The following is a 20,243-nucleotide window of genomic DNA, read 5'->3' on the forward strand; positions in this document are numbered from 1 at the left end:
TAGAAGGGAAAGAAAAGTGTTGTTATTAGCTATCGTTAGCAATGGGCGAGTTAGTACTTTATGACCCGGTGCACAGTTTCAGCGTAGTTAGTGGAATTCTAAAAAATTCACTCCACCTAACCCTGGTACCGGAACATGGAAAACCGACTTGCAAATTACAGCTGGTTAGACCAGATTCGGGGTGTCCACTGCTCCTAGGCTTGCCCGCCATCTTGGACCTGAAGTGGTTTAAAACGGGGTTCAACAGGAAAGGGGACATAAAAAGAGATATTTTCGCACTAGTGTTGATATTTTCATCTTTGGCTGATGACCAAGATACATGAGTCATGACAGGGCCGCTATTTGCTGACATCGATGTCCATAAGAGCGGTAAATCTACGAAGAGGAAATAGGATTGTGCGGACTGAGGATTTTACCCCAGCTGAAGAAGTTGTTTGTTTATGTTTTTTAATCCGGACATGGACTCTTCGAACCCAGGTACAGTAAAATGTAGCGCTTATGTAAAGGCTAATGTAACAATGCAGCTGTCAAATTGGCGATCAGTGGACTTTTGCCTAAATCTATCACTTTCTCCTAATGTGAGTGACAGCATTACAAAATTGCTAGTATTGCTGTAACTAGGGCTAAGCTAACTGGCTAACGCTGGCCGGATATGTGTTGCATAATAAGACTGTTACAGTACAATACTTAGCTAGCTACTGCTGTAGCCCTTCACCTACTGACTAGCGTTTGAAGAATTTCGTTATTTTTATAGTTACTTAGCCTTTGAGGTAGTTACTGTAGTTTTCTGTGACTTAGCATTTCTCGGTAAACTGAATTTAGCAAGTGAAATGAACTATCTTAAGTAATAGCTTGTTATATTTTGTACCTGGCAAGACCCGCGAGGCTAATCATGTTGCCAGCATGATTAGTTAACATATATACATACACATATATATTAGTACATTAAAGTACACTACTAGGTGACAACTGGGTTCCCAAAAAATTGTGAAGAGTACAGTATAGTATGATCACATAGCTAACTAGCTAAGTACTGCAAGTAGCTAGCTAAGTTAGTTATTTAGCTACGTAGCTAGGTTGATTCTGCTTTTCGTTAAAAAAAAAAATCTTTAGATAAATGTACTTTCTTCATTTTATTTTCCACTTGACTTAGCATAGCTAGCAAACGAGCTCGCTGTATCTTCACATAGTAAGCTAGCAAGCTTGTAAGCTACCTTTGTGGGTAACGCTTAGCATAGCAATGTAGAATACCAGAGCACAGAGGAACTAGCCATACTCACAACCTCAGTACATTTGTTCACAACAAAAACTGATCTTTTGGGCCTGGGGAAAAACTAGGATGTGGTTGATCTAGCATTCACTTACCTGCATTTTGTTCATCTAATAAAGTCTGATTATGTTTTGATTAGTTGACTCTGCAATGGTACTATGGCTTTGGGACAAAATATCAGTAGATAGATAAAGTGTGGATGCACTTGTAACATAGCGTCATTTTGCTTAATTTCTCGTGTTTGTATGTATGTGTTGCAGACATACCAGATGACTCTCTGAGTTTGGGAGCGGTTAGGGCCCAGTCAAGCAGCGGTGCTGTTGTGCCAAAAGGGTCCAATAAGAGACGAGCCGCGTAAGTTTACCATGCCAAAGCGTTCACTGTTTCTTTTGTGCGTTGTTAGTGTATTAGTTTATTTTACTTTACAAAGATGGATTCACTCTTATGTTATCACAGGCCAGACTTTGATGATGACGATGATGGAAGCAAGCTCTTCAGGTAGGACATGTCCCCCCGCCTCTCTCTGTGTTTAATGAGTTTGTATTGTTCATTGTTTTGATGACAGTTCTGTTCTACTTTTCTTTGACCAGATGTGATGAAGATGGAGGAGGAGACAAAGAGCGATTTGCCAGGTAGAAGAAAGGACAGTTTCGTGTCACAACTACAAAGCCTGCTCTGACTGCTCAGTTAGGAGCTCAGGGACACCAGTTCACTCTTATCAATCCCTTTCTGTTGAGCACAACCTCTCTTTCCCTCTTTCCCTCTGTTCTGCTCTCTCTCTCAGAATCTCTCAAGCCTTTTTCTTTCAGCATTTCTTCTCACTACATACCACTATGAAATACAAGGTTCACCCTCTCTTCTTCACGCTGTGTGTGTTTGTGTGTGTGTGTATACATATACACTGCTCAAAAGAATTAAGGGACCACTGAAATCACACATCGGGTCTCGTTGAATGAAATATTAAAATGCCTGAATGCATTCCCAACAACGTCTGGGCATGCTCCTGATGAGACAGCGGATGGTGTCCTGGGGGGATCTCCTCCTAGACCTGGATCAGGGCATCAGTGAGCTCCTGGGCAGTCTGTGGCGCTATTTGGCGGCAGTTGGGTGCACCGATACATAACGTCCCAAATTGAATTCAGGTCTGGGGAATGTGAGGGCCAGTCAATGGCATCAATGCCTTCGTCATCCAGGAACTGCCTACACACAATGGTCACATGAGGTCGGGCATTGTCCTACACCAGGAGGAACCCAGAGCCCACTGGACCAGTGTAAGGTCTGACGACGGGTCTGAGGATTTAATCCCGGTAGCAATCAGGGTACTGTTGGTGAGCACATGGAGGTCTGTGTGACCCTCCATGTACTAGCCAACCCTCCATATGCCTCACCAGACCATTACTGACCCACTGCCAAACCGGTTATGCAGGATGATGTTGCAGGCAGCATAAAGTTCACCACAATGTCTCCAGACCCTTTCACGTCTGTCACATGCTCAGTGTGAACCTGCTCTCATCTGTGAAGAGAATGTGGCACCAATGGTGGACCTGAATGGTTTTGTAGGACACCACCTACAAAACCATTCCCTTTTGGGGGTTGTCTTGCTGTTGCCTCTCCAGCGCACCTGTTGTCACTTTCATTTGCACCAAAACAGGTGACATTGATTCACAATCACTTATACTTCCTTTCTGGACAGATTATCACTGAAGTTACATTGGCTTGGTGTTATACTGTGATGATTACGTGTTCCCTTCATTATTTTTGAGCAGTGTATATGCATATACATATTCGTACAGTACCAGTCCAAATGTTCGAATGCACCTACTCAACGGTATTTCCTTTTTTTTAAATTTTTTTTTTATGTTTCACATAGTAAATTAATAGTGATGACATCAAAACTATGAAATAACACATGGAATCATGTAGCAACCAAACAGATCAAAATAGATGTCACATGGTAGATTCTTCGAAGTATCCACCCTTTGCACAATATTTTTGCAGTCACCTGGAAAGCATTTCAACCTAACAGGTGTGCCTTGTTACGTTAATTTGCGGAGTTTCTTTCCTTCTTAATGAGTTAGGGTGGGTATACAGCGGGTGACAAGGTAGGGTGGATATACAGAAGACCATCATTATGTTTGTACTGGGGTAGGCCATAATATGGCAACTCAACTACTCAAATACGTAGAAGAAATAACCATCCATTATTACTTTAGGACATGAATGTCTGTCAATCCAGAACGTTTCAAGATATTTGAGTTTCTTCAAGTGCAGTTGCAAAAACCATTGATGAAACTGTTCTCATGAGGACCGCCACCGGAAATGAAAACCTGGAGTTAACTTTTCTGCAGTGGATAATTTTGTTTGTTACCAGCCTCAGAAATCGTCACTTAACTGCAGTTTAGATAGCAACACAAATAAATTCTTCACAGAGTACAGGTAACAGACAGATCTCAATGTCAACTGTTCTGTGGAAACTGCATGAATCAGGCCTTCATGGTCAAAATTCCTGCAAAGCAACTACACCAAAAAGAAGAGAGTTGCCCGGGCCAAGAAACTTAAACCATTTGAAATCTGTGCGGTCTGATGTGTCCGAGTTGGAGTCTGATGAGTCAAATGGGGGAACTCCTTCAAGACTTTTGGAAAAACATTCCAAGTGACTACCTCATGAAGCTAGCTGAAAGAATACTATGAATGTACAAAACTGTCATTAAACCAAACTGGAGCTACTTTGAAGAATCTACAATATAGATGTATTTAGATTTGTTTAACACTTATTCACCACAATTCCATAGTTCATAATTCTACACTTTCATACACTGAACAAAATTATAAACGCAACACTTGTTTTTGCCCCTATTTAGCATGAGCTGAACTTTCTCTATGTACACAAAAGGCCTATTTCTCTCAAATATTGTTCACAAATCTGTCTAAATCTGTGTTAGTGAGCCTTTCTCCTTTGCCGAGATGATCCAACCACCTCACAGGTGTGGCATATCAAGATGCTGATTAGACAGCATGATTATTGCACAGGTGTGCCTTAGGCTCGCCACAATAAAAGAACACTAAAATATTTTTCACTGTATTGGGGGGGGTGAAAACCAGTCAGTATCTGGTGTGACCACCATTTGTCTCACGCAGTGCAACACATCTCCTTCACATAATAGTTGACCAGGTTGTTGATTCTGACCTGTGGAATGTTGAGTTCAGCTCATGATAAACGGGGGCAAACACAAGTGTTGCATTTATAATTTTGTTTAGTGTAGTTTTGAAATGCACTATTATTCAACGATGTGGAAAAGTGTAGTAATAAAGAAATACCCTTGAATGAGTAGATGTCTCAAAACCTTTGACTGCACTGTATATCAACCCTTATCTGTTGTAGTGATGGATCATTCACTCCTTATTTTTATGAATTCACTCTTGCTCTATCCACCTCATTAATAATCCACATATTTAATTTTGTTACGCCAACTCTAAACACTACTCCACGTTGTCCACCCACCTGCCTACCTCTCCCCATTTCTATACCGTCTCCCTTTTCTCCTCCCCCCCTCCCGGTTCTTCTCCTTTTGGCTCCAGGGAGAACCACAGTGAAATTGAGCGTCGACGGAGGAACAAGATGACGGCCTACATCACAGAGCTGTCGGACATGGTGCCCACCTGCAGCGCGTTGGCACGGAAACCAGACAAGCTGACCATCCTGCGCATGGCCGTGTCCCACATGAAGTCTCTGAGAGGGAGCGGCAATACCGCGGCAGATGGGACATACAAACCATCCTTCCTCACAGACCAGGTTAGGGAGAGAGACTTGAGGGAGAATGTGAGGGTGGAAAGGGGAGAAGGAGCTCTTAGTCAGTTGCCACACAGGCTGGTTTTCACATTTTACTGAAGCCCTTAGAAGTGGCTTTACTCAGGGATTTGACCTAGCAACGTTTTTGTTACTGCTCAGCTGGTCTAACTGCTAGGTCCGCTGCCACCCAAGGTGGCAGTGAAGTAAAAAAAAAAAAAAAAAAAAAGGTGTTTATTGTACTTTAATAACTGAGTTAATCCTCTTACATTTCATTCCCCCCCGCCCACCCCCCCGGCACCGTCATCATCGCTCTGCCTCCTCCAGGAGCTGAAGCATCTGATCCTGGAGGCTGCTGATGGCTTCCTGTTTGTGGTGTCTTGTGAGAGCGGCCGAGTCGTTTACGTGTCTGATTCTTTGACCCCGGTTCTTAACCAATCACAGTCCGACTGGCTAGGCTCCTCCCTGTACGACCAGCTACACCCGGACGATGGAGAGAAACTACGAGAGCAGCTCTCCAGTGCAGAGAGTAATAATACAGGTACACACACACACACACACACACACACACACACACACACACACAAACAGAGGATACAGAGAAACTATGAGAGCAGCTCTCCAGTGCAGAGAGTAATAATACAGGTACACACAAACAGAGGATACAGACGAACTACAGAGCACCTGTCTGGTGTGGAGGATAATGGGAGAGACATGCACTCACTAACAACTTCTGTATCTCTCCCTCCCTTACTGCCTCTTCCTCAGGGAGGATGTTAGACCTGAAGACTGGAACTGTGAAAAAAGAGGGACAGCAGTCCTCTGTCAGAATGTGTATGGGGGCCAGGCGATCCTTTATCTGTAGAATGAGGTGGGTGTGTATGCTATGTGAGTGTGACCGTATGCTCCTCTGTTAAGTTTGCCCAATTCTGAAATGGTGTGTGTTTCTTTGCCGTTAGGTGTGGTTCGTGTCCAGTGGAACCCATGTCGATGAACAGACTGAATTTCCTGAGAAGTCGAAACAGGTAAAAGATCTCACTGTAATCATTCATGTAAACTTCACTGTTTTCAACCTGAGTCATATAGTGTGTATGTCTGTGTGTCTACAGTATGTGTTTGTATGCGTATATACGCTTCATATATCAACTTTTCACATTTGCTGGGTCATAGCCAAACTGGACCATAGGTTGTAAAGGACTAGAGAACGTTGTGTGATTTCAATGAAACCAGGGTGTAAGAGGCTTTTTCAGCTTCTAGTGAAGATACTAATTACTAAAACATGCTCCGAGTTCTGCCCCCTCCTCAGTCTCCCTCACACCAACTCCACCTGCTCTTTATTGATGCCAGTGATGTGTTCATTCTTCATTCTGTTGCGTGTAAAATAGGCCCTGCCGTACTGAAGTTGGGAAACATTGCAGAGCCAGCAAATTGCGAAATGTAACATTGCATTGCCAGACCCAGCTTTTGATGAATGGTAGATGGGCTGGGTGCAATGCACTGACCGACTGCTGTCATCCAGCATGTATTCTCTGTCTCTTTTTCTTTAGTTTGAAAAGATTACAACAGTCCAAAATCTTACTGTATCAAATTATATATATATATGACCGCAGCCATTTCTTTGTGCTATTGCTTTAACAAGTTAAAAGAGACGGTTGTATAATGTAGTGTACTTTCTGAGGATGTACTGGGAAACAAATCCATTATTATGGATCTCTTTATCAACTAAAATACCAGGGACTTTTCCCTGTAGAGGACAACCGTTTTGAACAGAAATATGATTTAAAGTATCTAGTAACCATAATGAATTCATTAACATTTCAATGTTTGTAAATCATTAAGCTGGCTATACTGTATCCTGCTGTGATTATGTGGCTCACAGATTGGCACGGCAATGAACAATATTCTATAATGCCTATGCCAAGTAGCATACCTTATTATATAGATCATGCATAGGCTATATTAATCTTCTCAAATTCATATTATTTTAATAAATAATACCAAAAGACAAATTAGCCTACAGACCATTGACAGCCCTTAATCTGTTTCACATTTTGTGGCTCACTCATCAGTCAGGATTTTCACCACTCGTCTACTCACCGCATTCCAGTATTTGAAGGGGATTTTTGACTATTATCGTGACCTCTGGAGACTGTAGATTTTTTTTTGTCATTTGTAAAAGGTTCGTCTGATATAACAAAATTAAATACATTTAAGTTGACATGTGCTGTTACACAGAGCCAAAGAAACAGTCACAAAATCACTGTGTACTGTAAATACTTATGGAGTTGACTCCCATGAATTGTGTGTGTGTGATGTAGGAGCGGTCTGGGCCCAGCCAAGGATGGAGAGCCTCAGTATGTGGTGGTTCACTGCACTGGATACATCAAGTCCTGGCCTCCCACAGGTGACAAACTCACTCACAGGCAGAAGATTAAATGAACACACTGCAGCTGCGAGATGAAAAAATGACCTCAAATGTTTCCGAAGAACTTTGGGCAACAATCATAGAAAATGAATGAGCGTTTTTACAAACTGAAATGGGCCTTGTGTTTCTGTCACAAACATTTTACAAATCGAAGCGTGCCAACTCATTTAAGACCATTAGTGTTCTTTTCTCCCTGTACCCCATGACACTTGTTGCAATGTTTGGCAAAACATAATTTAGTTTTCTGATAACTTGACACACTGTTCTCACTCTCAAGCACACAAATTCTCCATCACATATACACTGTTGAGCCAAAACATTATGTCCACTCGCAGGTGAAGCAAATAACGTCACCTTCAAGGGCACAAGGTCTGGCTAGGTTAGACGTGTAAGCGAATAATCAGTTCTCGTAGTCACCATGTTGGATTCAGGAGTAATGCCCTGAGCAACTTGGGCAGGGGCCAAATTGTTATGGCCAGATGACTGGGTCAGAACATCTCTGAAATGGCCGGGCTTGTGGTGTGCTCCCTGCTAGCAATGGTGAGTACCTAACCACAGTGGTCAGAGGAGGGACAAACCACAAACAGGATGTTCGGTGTCAGGTGTCCAAGGTTCATCAATGTGTGAGGGCAACGAAGGCTATCCCGTCTGCTCCGCGCCAACAGAAGGTCCACTGTGGCACAAGTCACAGGAAAGGTTAATGATGGTTATGGGAGGAACGTGTCACGACACACAGTGCTTTTGGGGCTGTGTAGCCACAGACCGGTCAGAGTGCCCAGGAAGACACGTCCTCTGTCAAAAGTCCTACAATGGGCACGTGAGCGTTGGAATTGGACCTTGGATCAGTGGAAGAAGGGCCCCCGGTCTGATGAGTCCCGTTTTCTTTAACATCACGTGGGCTGTCGTTTATGTGTGCGCCTTTCACTTGGGAACGTGATGATACCAAGATTTACTGGGGGAAGATGAGAAGTCGGTGGAGGGAGTGTGATGCTCTGGGCAATGTTCTGCTGGGAGACCCTGGATCCGCGTATTCATGTGGACATCGGTTTGACAGGTGCCACCTACCTAAACATTGTTGCAGACCAGGTACACCCCTTCATGTCAGTGGTATTCCCTTTCAGCAGGATAATGTGCCCTGCCACACTGCACACATTGTTCAGGAAGGGTTTGAGGAACATGATGATGGAGAGTTTAAGGTGTCGCTCTGGCCTCCAAATTCCCCAGATCTCAGTCCAACTCAGCAACTGTGGGATGTACTGGACCAACAAGTCTGATCCACGGTGGCTCCACCTTACAACTTGCAGGATTTGATCTGCTGCTAACGTCTTGGTGTCAGATACCACAAGGCACATTAGGCTTGTGGTCTTAACGTTTTGGCTCATCAGTGTACACACACGTTTTTTTGTCTCACACATTAAAGCACTCTCCCTATCTTATTCATCTTGATCTTTTCCAGGAGTGACTCTAACGGACGAAGAAACCGACAACACTCAGGGGAGTCGCTACTGTCTAGTGGCTATCGGGAGACTGCAGGTCTGATGGGACAATGTAGGGACAATATTTGGATGGGCTAATAAATTTACTCCCTCTAACGCACTTTCCGCCTGTCGTCCAGGTGACCAGTTGCCCCAGCGACACAGACATAAGCAGCCTTAGTGTTCCGGTGGAGTTCATCTCGCGTCATAACAGCCTGGGTGTCTTCACGTTTGTGGACCATCGCTGTATGGCCACCGTGGGCTACCAGCCTCAGGTAGGCCTCCCTCAGAGCCTGGGGCCATAGTAAGACGCACCTAGAATCAGAACCGCATTCACTCCGTGGCATTTCTGGGTTTTCTGACATAAACTGCTCATTTCATGTCCTGAAAAAACATTTGTCGGATTTGGGTCTGGACATTGTCTCTGCCAATCCATGAGTGTCAATTTGTGGAGTCAACACCATTCTGGTGTTTTGGATTATTGTCTTGCTGCATGACTTCAGTTCAATTCAGACAGATCACCTGACATTCTCCTTTAAAATTCACTGATAGAGAGTTCATTGTTCCTTCAAAGATGGCAAGTCTCCAAGCTCCCTATGTAGCAGAACTCCATCAAAACATCGCAGTACCATGCTTGAGTCTGTGAGGTTTTACCGAATAATTCAGCCTTTTCTTTTTTTCTTTTCATGGAAACATGAGTCATAACGCAAACCTTTTGGATTGCATTGGCCCTGTTATGTCTGGAGAAAACCAAGCTGAATTCCTCAGTACGAGGCTCATCTGTACCACTTACATTCCAAAAGTCATTAATAGAGGTTGCATGCTCCCTCCTTCCATGCTATAAAAGAATGGGACTGCAACCAATCAGCCACATAAACAGCCAATACTGGGAGGCAAGACAGATTGTAGCCAGTCAAATTCCATGTCACTGCCATGTCCTCTCAATTAGTTGCTAGATGCATTTTATTTCCTTTTAGTAGGAGTGATCTTGGCTCCAAAAAATTTATGTATCAAGTGGAATGAGTAGTCGGAGCCTAAGGAAAACCGTGCTGAGTGACTGGGGTGTATAACGTACTATCCAAGTTGGCTCCGGAGGTCGTCATGTTTCTATGTACATTGCTGGTTATGTTAGGACCCTTCTGAAATACAATATCTATTCAAACTGTGATGGCTGTAAGCTGGATTTCTTTGTCTGCGCTCTCCAGGAACTGTTGGGGAAGAATATATTGGAGCTGGCCCACCCTGAAGATCAGGGTCTACTCGGAGACAGCTTCCAGCAGGTGATCAAGCTGAAGGGCCAGGTGCTGTCTGTCATGTTCCGATTCCGCTCCAAAAGCAGAGAGTGGATTTGGATGAGGACCAGCTCCTTCACCTTCCAGAACCCCTTCTCTGAGGAGATAGAGTACATCATCTGTACTAATGCCAATGTCAAGTACGTACACACCCATCTGCACCTACTTTAGGTATGTGCATTGACTCGTCCCAGTACACGTCATATGAGTGTGTGACATGTACGCAACATCCCCCTGAACACCTGCAGATCCTGATTTATTTGATCCACTGTCCAACCAGTCTGTTGAGTCCCATTGGGGGTACCCCCCCCCCCCCCCCCCCCCATCATCCACCTTCAAAAAATAATTATTTGACCTCTCCCTATCCCTTGTTTTTGTTGTGGGCCACTAGAAGTTCGACTCAGGACCCCCTCACCCCACTCTCATCCCCGGGGGTGTCTTTGCCTCCCTCACTGGGGGGGAGTAGTCCTATCTGCACCCCTGTGGCCCCTAGTCCAGGGCAGGTGGCTGCCAGGTGAGACTGGAACCCCTTCTGGCACTGGATGAGTCCTCTCTCAGTTTGTTCTCTCTTTCTCTGCCCTTTGTTTCCTCATTGTCTCTGGTCTGGTCCAGTATTAACTTCTTGGTGAGGGTTGTGGACTGTTTCCTCCCTATTCCTTTTTGTTTTTTGGGTGACTTCCCCCTCCCCCCACAGCCAAAGTAGGTTATGTAGCATGGCAAAGGTGTTGGGTAACAGCCCCCTCTCTCACCTCTTCATGGTTACTGGTGGTGGTTGGAGCTGTTGGTTGGTTCTTATGCGGTTTCCTAGGTAACAGTGAAGGGCCTTGAAGGTAATGACATGTTCCGTTGTCACTGACGACTGTTTGTATTTGGTCTCTCTGTGTCATTCCTTTGGTCCTCCTTTAAAGGCAGTTACAGCAACAGCAAGCCGAGCTGGAGGGAGGAGGGAGAGATGGTCTGTACGAGGCAGGTCCAGTTCCACTTCCGCAGGTAAGATTAGCCCTCACCCAGCTTTACCCTGTGGCCAAAGGTGGGCCCCACTAAGTGAGCCCCAGTAGGTGGGGCCCAGAGGCTTAAGCATTAGATGCAAATAAATGGGGGAAATTGATGGGCCAACTTGGGGGCTAGTGGGTTTATTTCTGTTAGACATTCTCGTCCCTTAAGCGAGGGCCTTGATCCAACAACAGGCTGTCTATCCAGGGCTGCTGGGTTTCAGAACGGAGCAGAACATGCATTGTCATTGCTGTATGACCTCCGAGCCTTTTGTGAGTACTGATCGCTTGTCTACCATTGTCCATATCAGAGACCCGCCCAGGCGGTGAGCGCTGCCGGACCCGACCACAGTAAGACCATGGAAAAACCAGAGCTGTACCCCTCCCTGTACCCCAGCCCAGCCCAGGCCAAGGTCCTGCCCTCCACCTCCGCCCCCGGAGCACCCCTCTACCCTCAGGGCAACAACACCTACACCGCTCCCAACTGCTCCGGCGAGGGATACGGGAGGTAGGAACCTGGGCTGCTGTTCTCAGCTGATCTCTGAATTCCGATGGTGCCGGGGGGGCTGCGGGTGGGGCCGGGGGGGCTGCGGGTGGGGCCGGGGGGGCTGCGGGTGGGGCCGGGGGGGCTGCGGGTGGGGCCGGGGTGGCTGCGGGTGGGGCCGGGTGGGCTGCGGGTGGGGCTGGGGGGCTGCGGGTGGTGCCGGGAGGCTGCTTTGAGAGTATGTGTTGAAGTTAACTACCGGTCATGTTTATGGAAATGCCAGCTGGGAATCACCAGTGGCCTGGATATGGCCTGAGACACTGCTGGTCCATCAGAACCATGGTCCAGTCTGCGAATGGAAACAGAAAATGTGATTATGTACCGGGGTGGGGGTCGTCATTACAGCCGACGTTGAGCTAAATTTTTGTTATGAAATGATTCCAGATCAGTAGGTATGGCCCCTCAGATGCTGCAGACGTCACACTCGGCAGGTCAGATGCTGGCTCAGATGTCTCGCCAGAACAGTGTCCCCCCTTCAGCCGCGCCCCCCACCAACAGCAGCCCCCTACAGGCCGGGGCAGCAGCAGTTGGCTGGCCAGGGGCTGCGGTGGGGACTAGACCACCGTTCAACAACCAGGTGAGATGGATGGCTGCTACAGGTCCATCTTTGGAGGTACTCTGTCTAACGTGCTAGCTGGCCCTACGTATGTACGTTTTATTAATGTTGAACTAAATGAGTAACTGGGTAACAGTCTCATCTGACCTGAAAACCCTTGTCCCATCTGACCTGAAAACATTGTGCTGTTTTGTGTCTTCTCCTCCGGTCCAGCAGGTGGTGCCCCAGGCAGGAAAGACCCTCTCACCGCAGTTTGCCATGGGCGGTTTTGGAGGAAGCTCATCCAACTCATATGGGGCGATGCCCACCACCAATGCCCCCACCCCCACCACTGGGGCTAACTACCCTAACATCAACCCCCGCCCCAGCCTCAACACTAACGGATATGGTACACTGTCTGTCTGATGTATTACTACACATGATGAAGCAGTTGATGTGTTGGTTCGCGGTTCAAAAATGTACATTTCATGTTGTTGCGGGTCTGGTATTTAAACAATTCACAAGTGCAACAGCATAAACTATGTTGTAAGTTGTCTATGGCGTCTGTGTGTGATATGGGCTTGACTGTACCGTCTCCCTCAGATGGCGCTCAGTCAGGGCAGCAGTTCCCCTCCAGGGCAGCAGAGGCAGTGTGGCCCCAGTGGCAGGGCCAGAACAATGCAGAGCCACACCCCCACGCACAGAACAACCAATCAGAGATCTTCCCTGTAAGTATTAACACACCTTTGTCTCTCTCTTTCTCAGTGTTTACCTCTGTTACATATCCGTTATGTGTTGTCATGTTGCCTTGATGTCACCCCCGCCTCTCGCTCTCTGTCTCTAGGATGTTCTCTCCATGCTTGAGCAGCCAGCCAACTTCAACAACGATGACTTTGAGATTCCCATATACCCCCCTTTCAACGAATGACCCCTTCCCACTGCACCTCTTCATTCTCCCCTCAATCCTTCTCATTTGCGTTCTTTTGCTTAATTATCTTGGTCTTCCCTTTTCTGATCCAAAGAGAGTGTGTTTAAGGTTTGAATGGGATGATGGCACTGCCAAGATGGAGAGTGAGATAATCAGAGTTAAGGGTGAAATCCAGAACACCTGAGAGAGTGAGACTGACAGACAGGCAAGTAGAGGACAAGTTAAGAAGGCTAAGAGCCTGACTCGGCACACGTACGCATGCATTTTAGGAAGTAACACACATGGCCTTTAGGTAACAGATGTGGCTTATTCCCAGCTGTCTGGGCACCTCATCCCTGATCTCAAAATCATATGGGTAGATTAGTTCAATCATTCACCTTTACTCTCAGGCAGTCTTGGTAATTTATAGCTTTGGAGGCATATGTCCACTTCAGACGCCTTTGGATATCCTCTCTCGGCTCTCCTTGTTTATTATTTTGTATTTTTTTATTAGCATGTTTGAGAACACTGACCAATCAGTCTTTTTAAACTGGGGGCAGATTTCTATGGAATTCTATAGTAATTACATAGACCATGTCACATTTGAACGAGGTTATGGTGGTTTCAGGTGGGAGACTGATTTCTATCACCACTTCCTCAGTTCTCCACTGTTGTCCTGCACACTCTTCCTCCTCTGCACACTCTTCCTCCTCGGCACTTGTGGGGTTTTCTACTCAAAGTCAAATAATGTTTTTGTTAGAAGGAAAAAACGTTTGAAAGCAATACTTTATGAGCAGAAATTATGTACTTTTAAAGCCATTCTTTATTGTTGTTTTACTTGTTTTTATCAAGATTATTTTAATATGAAACGATGCAGGAAATAATAATGATTGATTGACATTTTTCCCAACTAATGTTTTCATTTTCAGGCCTTTTCATTGGCTGTTCCTAATTGTAGTCCTCTCCATTGCAGTGTGGTCATGTTTTTTATTTTACTTTTTATGTGCGTATATATGCGAGTGTCTTATTCAGGGTGGAAATGTCCAGTTTAAAGTTGACACAGTTCTTCATTCTACATGGCGCAGAATCATGTCATGATGTTAAACGTGACCCAGTAATTTCAGCAGTACAATTTATGTTGATTGGTAGTTTGGCATTTACAGATGAGTTCATTCTTGCATAGTGTCTGCCACTAGTTGTGAAAGTGGTGCTCACCAGCCAAAACGGGTGCCCGTTTTTTTTGTGTACTACATTATTTTACTTATTTCATATGATATGCTATTATTTGTTGAATGTTTTTTTATTTTTATGTTAATGTTATTTTACAAATCCAATTCCAAACTTAAAATTTCACATTTTTCATTTAGCAGAGTAAATAAGGTTAAGGGTTATGCTCAAAGGCACGACAACTGATTATTTAGTTGTTTGCCTTGTCAGCTTGGGGATTTGAACCAGCAACCCTTTGGTTATTGACCGCAACATTCTTGCACTAGGCCATCATACACCCTTATCATATGAATTCGATCTTTTTTAATAATAATAATGGTTTACACATTACACAGGATAGTTATTTATAGATCCAGGGTTCATCTTTTATCAAGTTAGGTCGTATTTAAAAATGCCAAACTAAATCTAACAACCATTTGGTTTTGTACTCCGTTGTGACGTTTAAGTCACTGTAACAATCACATACAGGGAATTAGGAGTTCTGATTGGCCAAGAGAGGACTATGAATTGGAAGGTTCTGAAATATGGAAATCGTTAATCAGCCTGTCTAAATTGTTTTAATGTGAATTTTTGTATTCAGTATGTTTCATATTGTTTATGTATATTGTACATGTTGGTGAGCGTTACTCACAGATGTGTGGAAAGGTGAATTATATGTTACCCATCATGTGTCAGTAGTTCATGTTCACACAATGGCAAGGGCTGTGTTTTGGTGACTGTGTTGTCTTGTTTTTATTGTTTTAAACCACTTTGGTTGTTATCTGTCCAGGTTTTTAGAATGTTGTGAACTGCGGTTTATATATCACAAATAGATACACAAATATATGAATATATATGTAAATGAAATGTTAAATGAGAGAAAGATACATTTGTTTTTTGTATTAAATTGTTATATTGTCAAGAACTTGTGTGTGATTAGAGGTTTATTTATGAGGTTGGGGGCTATGATAAGTTCCTTTTAAGCCGTGATGACTTACAAAACATTTTAAATTTCAGTGCACACCATGAGTGGCCTTAAATTTGTATGTTGATATGGTCTCTACATGAAACAAGGAACAGGAACAAACCCCATCTGTTTTATGGTTTAACCAGGCAGACCAATTCTGACCATTGTTCTATTAATGGGTCTTTTGACAAATTACTTTATTATCTGATTTCTTAGCTTCTCACATCTGATTTGCTATAGAGCTAAGTTCTAAACAGATGGTTTCACTGAGAAATGGCGCGAAGAACAGAAGAGGAAGGCTAAGATTACATAGTGAAAGGTTGCTCTTATTAGAATATACAGCTCCAAAAAAAATGTAGACCACTGCACTTTTTCTTTTCTTTCCAAAAAAGTTGAAAAGGAAGGTTTTGAGTGAGGAACAGAAGTATTCAATTTGCAGTGGTCTCTAAATGTTAACCCTTCTGTTCCTCACTCAAAACCTTCCTTTTAAACCTTTTTGGAAAAGAAAGGAAAAAGGTGGTATCTTAATTTTTTCTGGAGCTGTACGTTCTCTTCTCTAATTTACCTCACAGGCTAGTTGTTCCACTAACTAATGCTGTTAAATGGTTCTTACAAGTTGACTAGACAACTAAAATACCCATAGCAGAGTCGGATCTTGTGGTCAGTCACCAGGCATTGAAAGCTAAGGCTTTTGTTCCAGACCTGAAGAAACTTACTGCTCATTATTAGCATTTACTAACAATTCTTAGACACACTAATGTATGCATCCTACAGATATTGGTAGACTAGCTCCCACCGGACAGTATTTTTAGCTGAAATTCGACTAAAGTAAACACAGCAAAAGCCCTTTGCTAGCTGCTCTGGGGGTACACACACGCTACCATATACACAGCGACGGAAACACCCACCAGAATGGGACGTAGCACGTAACCATATGGACACACCCATTTCCAGGAAAGAAGAGTAAATAAAATAAAAATATGTGAGCAGAGAACTGAAGTTATGCTCCACCCATCTGGAAAATTTAAAACGACACAGCAGCAGCAGATATAATGGAACTCTAATCAGGTAATATAAAATACATATAACACAAATGTGTATGCATCTGTGTGTCAGAGGGGGATATGTTTTGAAGTTGTAGTACGTTTCCATGTTCGCTAGCAGTTTAGCCCGAAAGCAGTGTGCGGGTCACGCTCAAACCCTGGCTGTGCGCATATTTCTGGTTGGATTGAATGGGGTTATGGCCTGTGGTGGAGCCTGTTGCAATGTAATGGGAGGAAGAGAGATCCTGTTGATATTCAATATTTCACATTGAATATTCAATGTGTTGTATGAAAACTGAAAGAAGCTGAGTGTAAACTGGGGCTGAGACTTAACAGGTAGCCAAGGGTCAGATGGGTGTAGCCTACTACTTCAGTTCCACATGGCAGAGCTCTACAGAATATAATCTCGAGGATCTGGTATCAAAACATGAGAAGGAAGGCACATAAGACTACAAACAACTTCACCCTTTTGGTTATCTGTTTCTCTACAGTTTCAGGAGTTGATGAAGAAGACTTTCTGTGTCTCAAAAGATGAAGCACTTTGGAGTGTTCCCTCTTGTCATCAGCCTATTGCTGGGGAGCCAAGGCATCAAAGGCTACAGTAACAACGAACCCTGCCAGAAGTCTCGATGCAATAACTGCCACAACCAGTTCCTGCACAAGCATGTGCGTCCGGGAACCCCAACCACGACGGACCGCAACGCGTGGGAGAAGTACCTGCGTGAAAATAATGACTGCAAAAGACCCACTCAGTCCTTCTTAAACCCGAACGACCGGGAGAGGGTGGACGCGGTCTGCTCCAGTTCTGGGGGAAAGACATACAAAGGGAACCTGTGCATCAGCCGAAGCCCGTTCAAATTCCTAACAGTGAGAAGCGACCCTGGGACCTGCGGCGTGTCGAGTGTGAGGGAAGAAACCAAGCATCTGATCCTGGCTTGCGAGGCGCTAGAGAACAGGTGTGTGCCTGTGCATTTCGAGGGAAACCGTGAGGGGAGCAAGCCCGACAATAACGCCCCGGGATGTGGCAGCACGCATTCTAAAGACAGCACGCCGAGCGGCAAGGCCGTGAGCTGGAGAGAATCAGGAATGTGGCTGATGGCTTTTTTGTTTCTCTCTTTCCTTTTCTGAACAGTGTACTGGGCCTTAATTTTGGTGTGAAGCTATGTTATGTTGATTCACTTGCAACAGTAACAATGAAGCTGGAGTTCACAACATGAAAAACTGAATATTTTGGCCAATTGTATATTTATTTTGTCTTAATTAATGCATGCTTTCTGACAGTCTGAGAGATGACTATTACAGTCAAATAGACTTTGGGATTTGCATTTCAGTACCTTGTATTTCATTTCAAGTGTTTTGTGCAATTTTGTGTATATATATATATAGGCCTCTTTATATACATTATATCAATAAAGGATGACATTGAATAGAAGTATTATCACCCAGTCACAGCATTATAGGTCATGTTGTTGCAGGACATGGTCAAACAAAAGCAGTACATTGAGAGTTTGTTTTACTATAGGCAGGCTTGTGTTTTACTATAGGTATATAGGCAGATTTGTTTTTCCCCGACCGCGTAAGCGGAGCCGGCTAAGAGCGAATGTTTCTTACTGAGTGACTGACTGACTGAGGGTCTGACGCCATGTTAAATAGCGTCGTGGTTAGCGAAGCGGATTTGTGGACTATATGTCCTGATTTTGTATCTCCTCGCAGTCGAAGCAATATACGCATTGTGAATTATTCCGTTTAGCTGAAAACTGGGCTGGCTAAAACCGTTAGTAACTACATTACAGTAAACCTGAAATAAAACAATTTACGGTTATGTTGCGACTGTTTCTGGTGGATTTTCAAAGTACGCGTCCGTACTTTTTTGGGTCAGGATAGACAAACACATTTGTTGGCTTAACATACAGTAGTTACGTTATAGTAAGCCTTAACTGAAAATGTATACGGTTATATTGCGAATGTTTCTGGCATGGATAAGTTCATCTTCAGTCTTGCTAGTGATTGCTCAATTCTTATGAATATTCCTAGGAAGTTAGTAGATACTAGGAAACCTATCACTGGCTAATAAGCTGTTAAAACGGCCAGTGGCAAAAGCAATCCAGTTCATAGACACTATAGTGGAGGTGAAAATAAGAAAAGTTAGTCAGTTTCACACGATCCTCAATGGAGTCAAGCGACTGCTGAAACGTGATTACGTGGCGTAGTGGTTGAAGACAGTGCCTCTATGGTAGACATAAGTTCGAATCTTATTGAGAGCAACGACATTCATTAATTATTTATTGTAGATTCCACGATTTTCTCGTCTTTTCACTGGATGTAAAAGTTACTTATCGTCGCCTTTATTGACAGTTACTGTATAAATGTAATTCACGAATGAATAAAATTTTTTTGATTTGCCTTGCAAGACAAAAATATATTCTTATGCCATGAAATGAAATAGCTTTAGCAGACTCGCTAGCAATTCCTCAATTCTTATGACTATTCCAGTAAGTCAGTAGATATCAAAGCTTAATCCTGGCTAATATGCTGTTAAAACGGCCAGTGGAAAACCGCATACATAGAAGCTATTTGTGGTGGAGGTAAACTTAATTAGTAAGAAACGTTAGTCAGCTTAACTGTATCAATGTCATTCACGAATGGCCAATTAACTGTTAAAACGGCCAGTGGCAAAAGAGGATTTGTTCAGAATAGAGACAAGAGGCTGTACTGACATCCAGCGAAAGTACAGCTGCGTTGTGTTGTGGTTAACCAGCCTATCACGTGTTTGACCCGGGTTCGTATCTCGAGATGGCAACACTTTCTATTGCGGTCCGGCTGAACTAGGCTTGCTTGTTTTCTTGTTCGCATATAGGGAGGCTCGTGTTTTACAATAGCCATATAGGCAGGCTTGTTTTTTACTTTAGGCATATAGGCAGGCTCGTGTTTTACTATAGGCATATAGGCAGGCTCGTGTTTTACTATAGGCATATAGGCAGGCTCGTGTTTTACTATAGGCATATAGGCAGGCTCGTGTTTTACTATAGGCATATAGGCAGGCTCGTGTTTTACTATAGGCATATAGGCAGGCTTGTTTTTTACTATAGGCATATAGGCAGGATTGTGTTTTACTATAGGCATGTAAACATGTAATACCCTATCAGTTACCCACCTTACACATCCTCCCACAGAAGGGAAAAAGGAAGGACATATTCTCAAAGTATTGGAGTAGAGCCATGGTCCGGAAGTAAGCCTAATTGATAAGTATTGAGATGGAATGTGGTGATTCTTCAGTCTTTCTATGTGGTGGGCAACTTTCACTTCAACCTTTTTTTCTTGATGGAGAATTGAACTGGAATGGAATGTGAAAGGGGAAGTTGATTTGTGGTTCTGACTATTCTCAACTCCTCCCCTGTCCCAAAGGCCATTCAGACCCAGCTTGTCTTTCAGCATTGTGAGGGATGTCTAGAAATAGAGGGCCACAGACAGAGCTCACATAGTGAAACTTTGTTCTATTCACAGACACAGGTGAGGTTCATACCAACACACACACACACAAAATACATATTTCAACTCAAATAAACTCATGGATGATATCCAGCCATCTTACCAAACCTCTAAGAGACTTCTTTATGTTACAAGACTGTGTGAGATTGGAGCAAGAAGAGAGCAAAGCAAAGAACACTGTACATCCAGCTATTGTGGGGATATAAATTACAATGACAAATACTGTAATAACACACCGTCACCACTAGATGGAGTATGGGCTCCAGTTTCACCACCACACACCATTGCGAGGATTTATATGACATTGTGAG

General features: G+C 43.8%; 2 protein-coding genes across 5 annotated transcripts; both read left to right on the forward strand.

The window, feature by feature from the left end:
- Positions 1–166: 166 nt before the first annotated feature.
- Positions 167–13,354, forward strand: arnt (aryl hydrocarbon receptor nuclear translocator). 4 transcript variants are annotated; one of them, XM_010884816.5, is made up of 19 exons: positions 167–477; positions 1,531–1,624; positions 1,727–1,768; positions 1,861–1,902; positions 4,850–5,063; positions 5,385–5,598; positions 5,826–5,928; positions 6,017–6,082; positions 7,376–7,461; positions 8,939–9,015; positions 9,098–9,232; positions 10,163–10,389; positions 10,641–10,763; positions 11,158–11,239; positions 11,553–11,749; positions 12,170–12,362; positions 12,558–12,729; positions 12,924–13,048; positions 13,165–13,354. In XM_010884816.5, exons 1-19 carry the CDS (start codon positions 441–443, stop codon positions 13,246–13,248), a joined length of 2,313 nt encoding a protein of 770 aa, XP_010883118.1. In that variant the 5' UTR covers positions 167–440; the 3' UTR covers positions 13,249–13,354. The 4 variants fall into 4 exon arrangements, with proteins under 4 accessions (XP_010883118.1, XP_010883117.1, XP_010883119.1 ...); XM_010884815.5 differs by having other exon boundaries at positions 168–477; positions 12,555–12,729; XM_010884817.5 differs by lacking the exon at positions 10,641–10,763 and having other exon boundaries at positions 168–477; positions 12,555–12,729.
- Positions 13,355–16,355: 3,001 nt separating this feature from the next.
- On the forward strand, positions 16,356–17,870 carry LOC105018977 (angiogenin). The gene is made up of 2 exons (XM_010884818.4): positions 16,356–16,468; positions 16,935–17,870. Exon 2 carries the CDS (start codon positions 16,975–16,977, stop codon positions 17,569–17,571), a length of 597 nt encoding a protein of 198 aa, XP_010883120.2. The 5' UTR covers positions 16,356–16,468; positions 16,935–16,974; the 3' UTR covers positions 17,572–17,870.
- The last annotated feature ends 2,373 nt before the right edge of the window (positions 17,871–20,243 follow it).

The sequence above is a fragment of the Esox lucius genome, chromosome 20, assembly GCF_011004845.1.
Source record: "Esox lucius isolate fEsoLuc1 chromosome 20, fEsoLuc1.pri, whole genome shotgun sequence".
In the NCBI taxonomy this organism is placed as follows: Eukaryota; Metazoa; Chordata; class Actinopteri; order Esociformes; family Esocidae; genus Esox; species Esox lucius.

What these genes read in the sequence shown, in the direction of transcription:
- arnt (XM_010884815.5), top strand. Translation starts at nt 441, where the DNA reads ATGTTTTTTAATCCGGACATGGACTCTTCGAACCCAG. An exon ending in CATCCTTCCTCACAGACCAG is followed by an intron (nt 5,064 to 5,384) that starts GTTAGGGAGAGA and finishes TGCCTCCTCCAG; the next exon opens with GAGCTGAAGCATCTGATCCT. An exon ending in CCGTGGGCTACCAGCCTCAG is followed by an intron (nt 9,233 to 10,162) that starts GTAGGCCTCCCT and finishes TGCGCTCTCCAG; the next exon opens with GAACTGTTGGGGAAGAATAT.
- LOC105018977 (XM_010884818.4), top strand. Translation starts at nt 16,975, where the DNA reads ATGAAGCACTTTGGAGTGTTCCCTCTTGTCATCAGCCTATTGCTGGGG.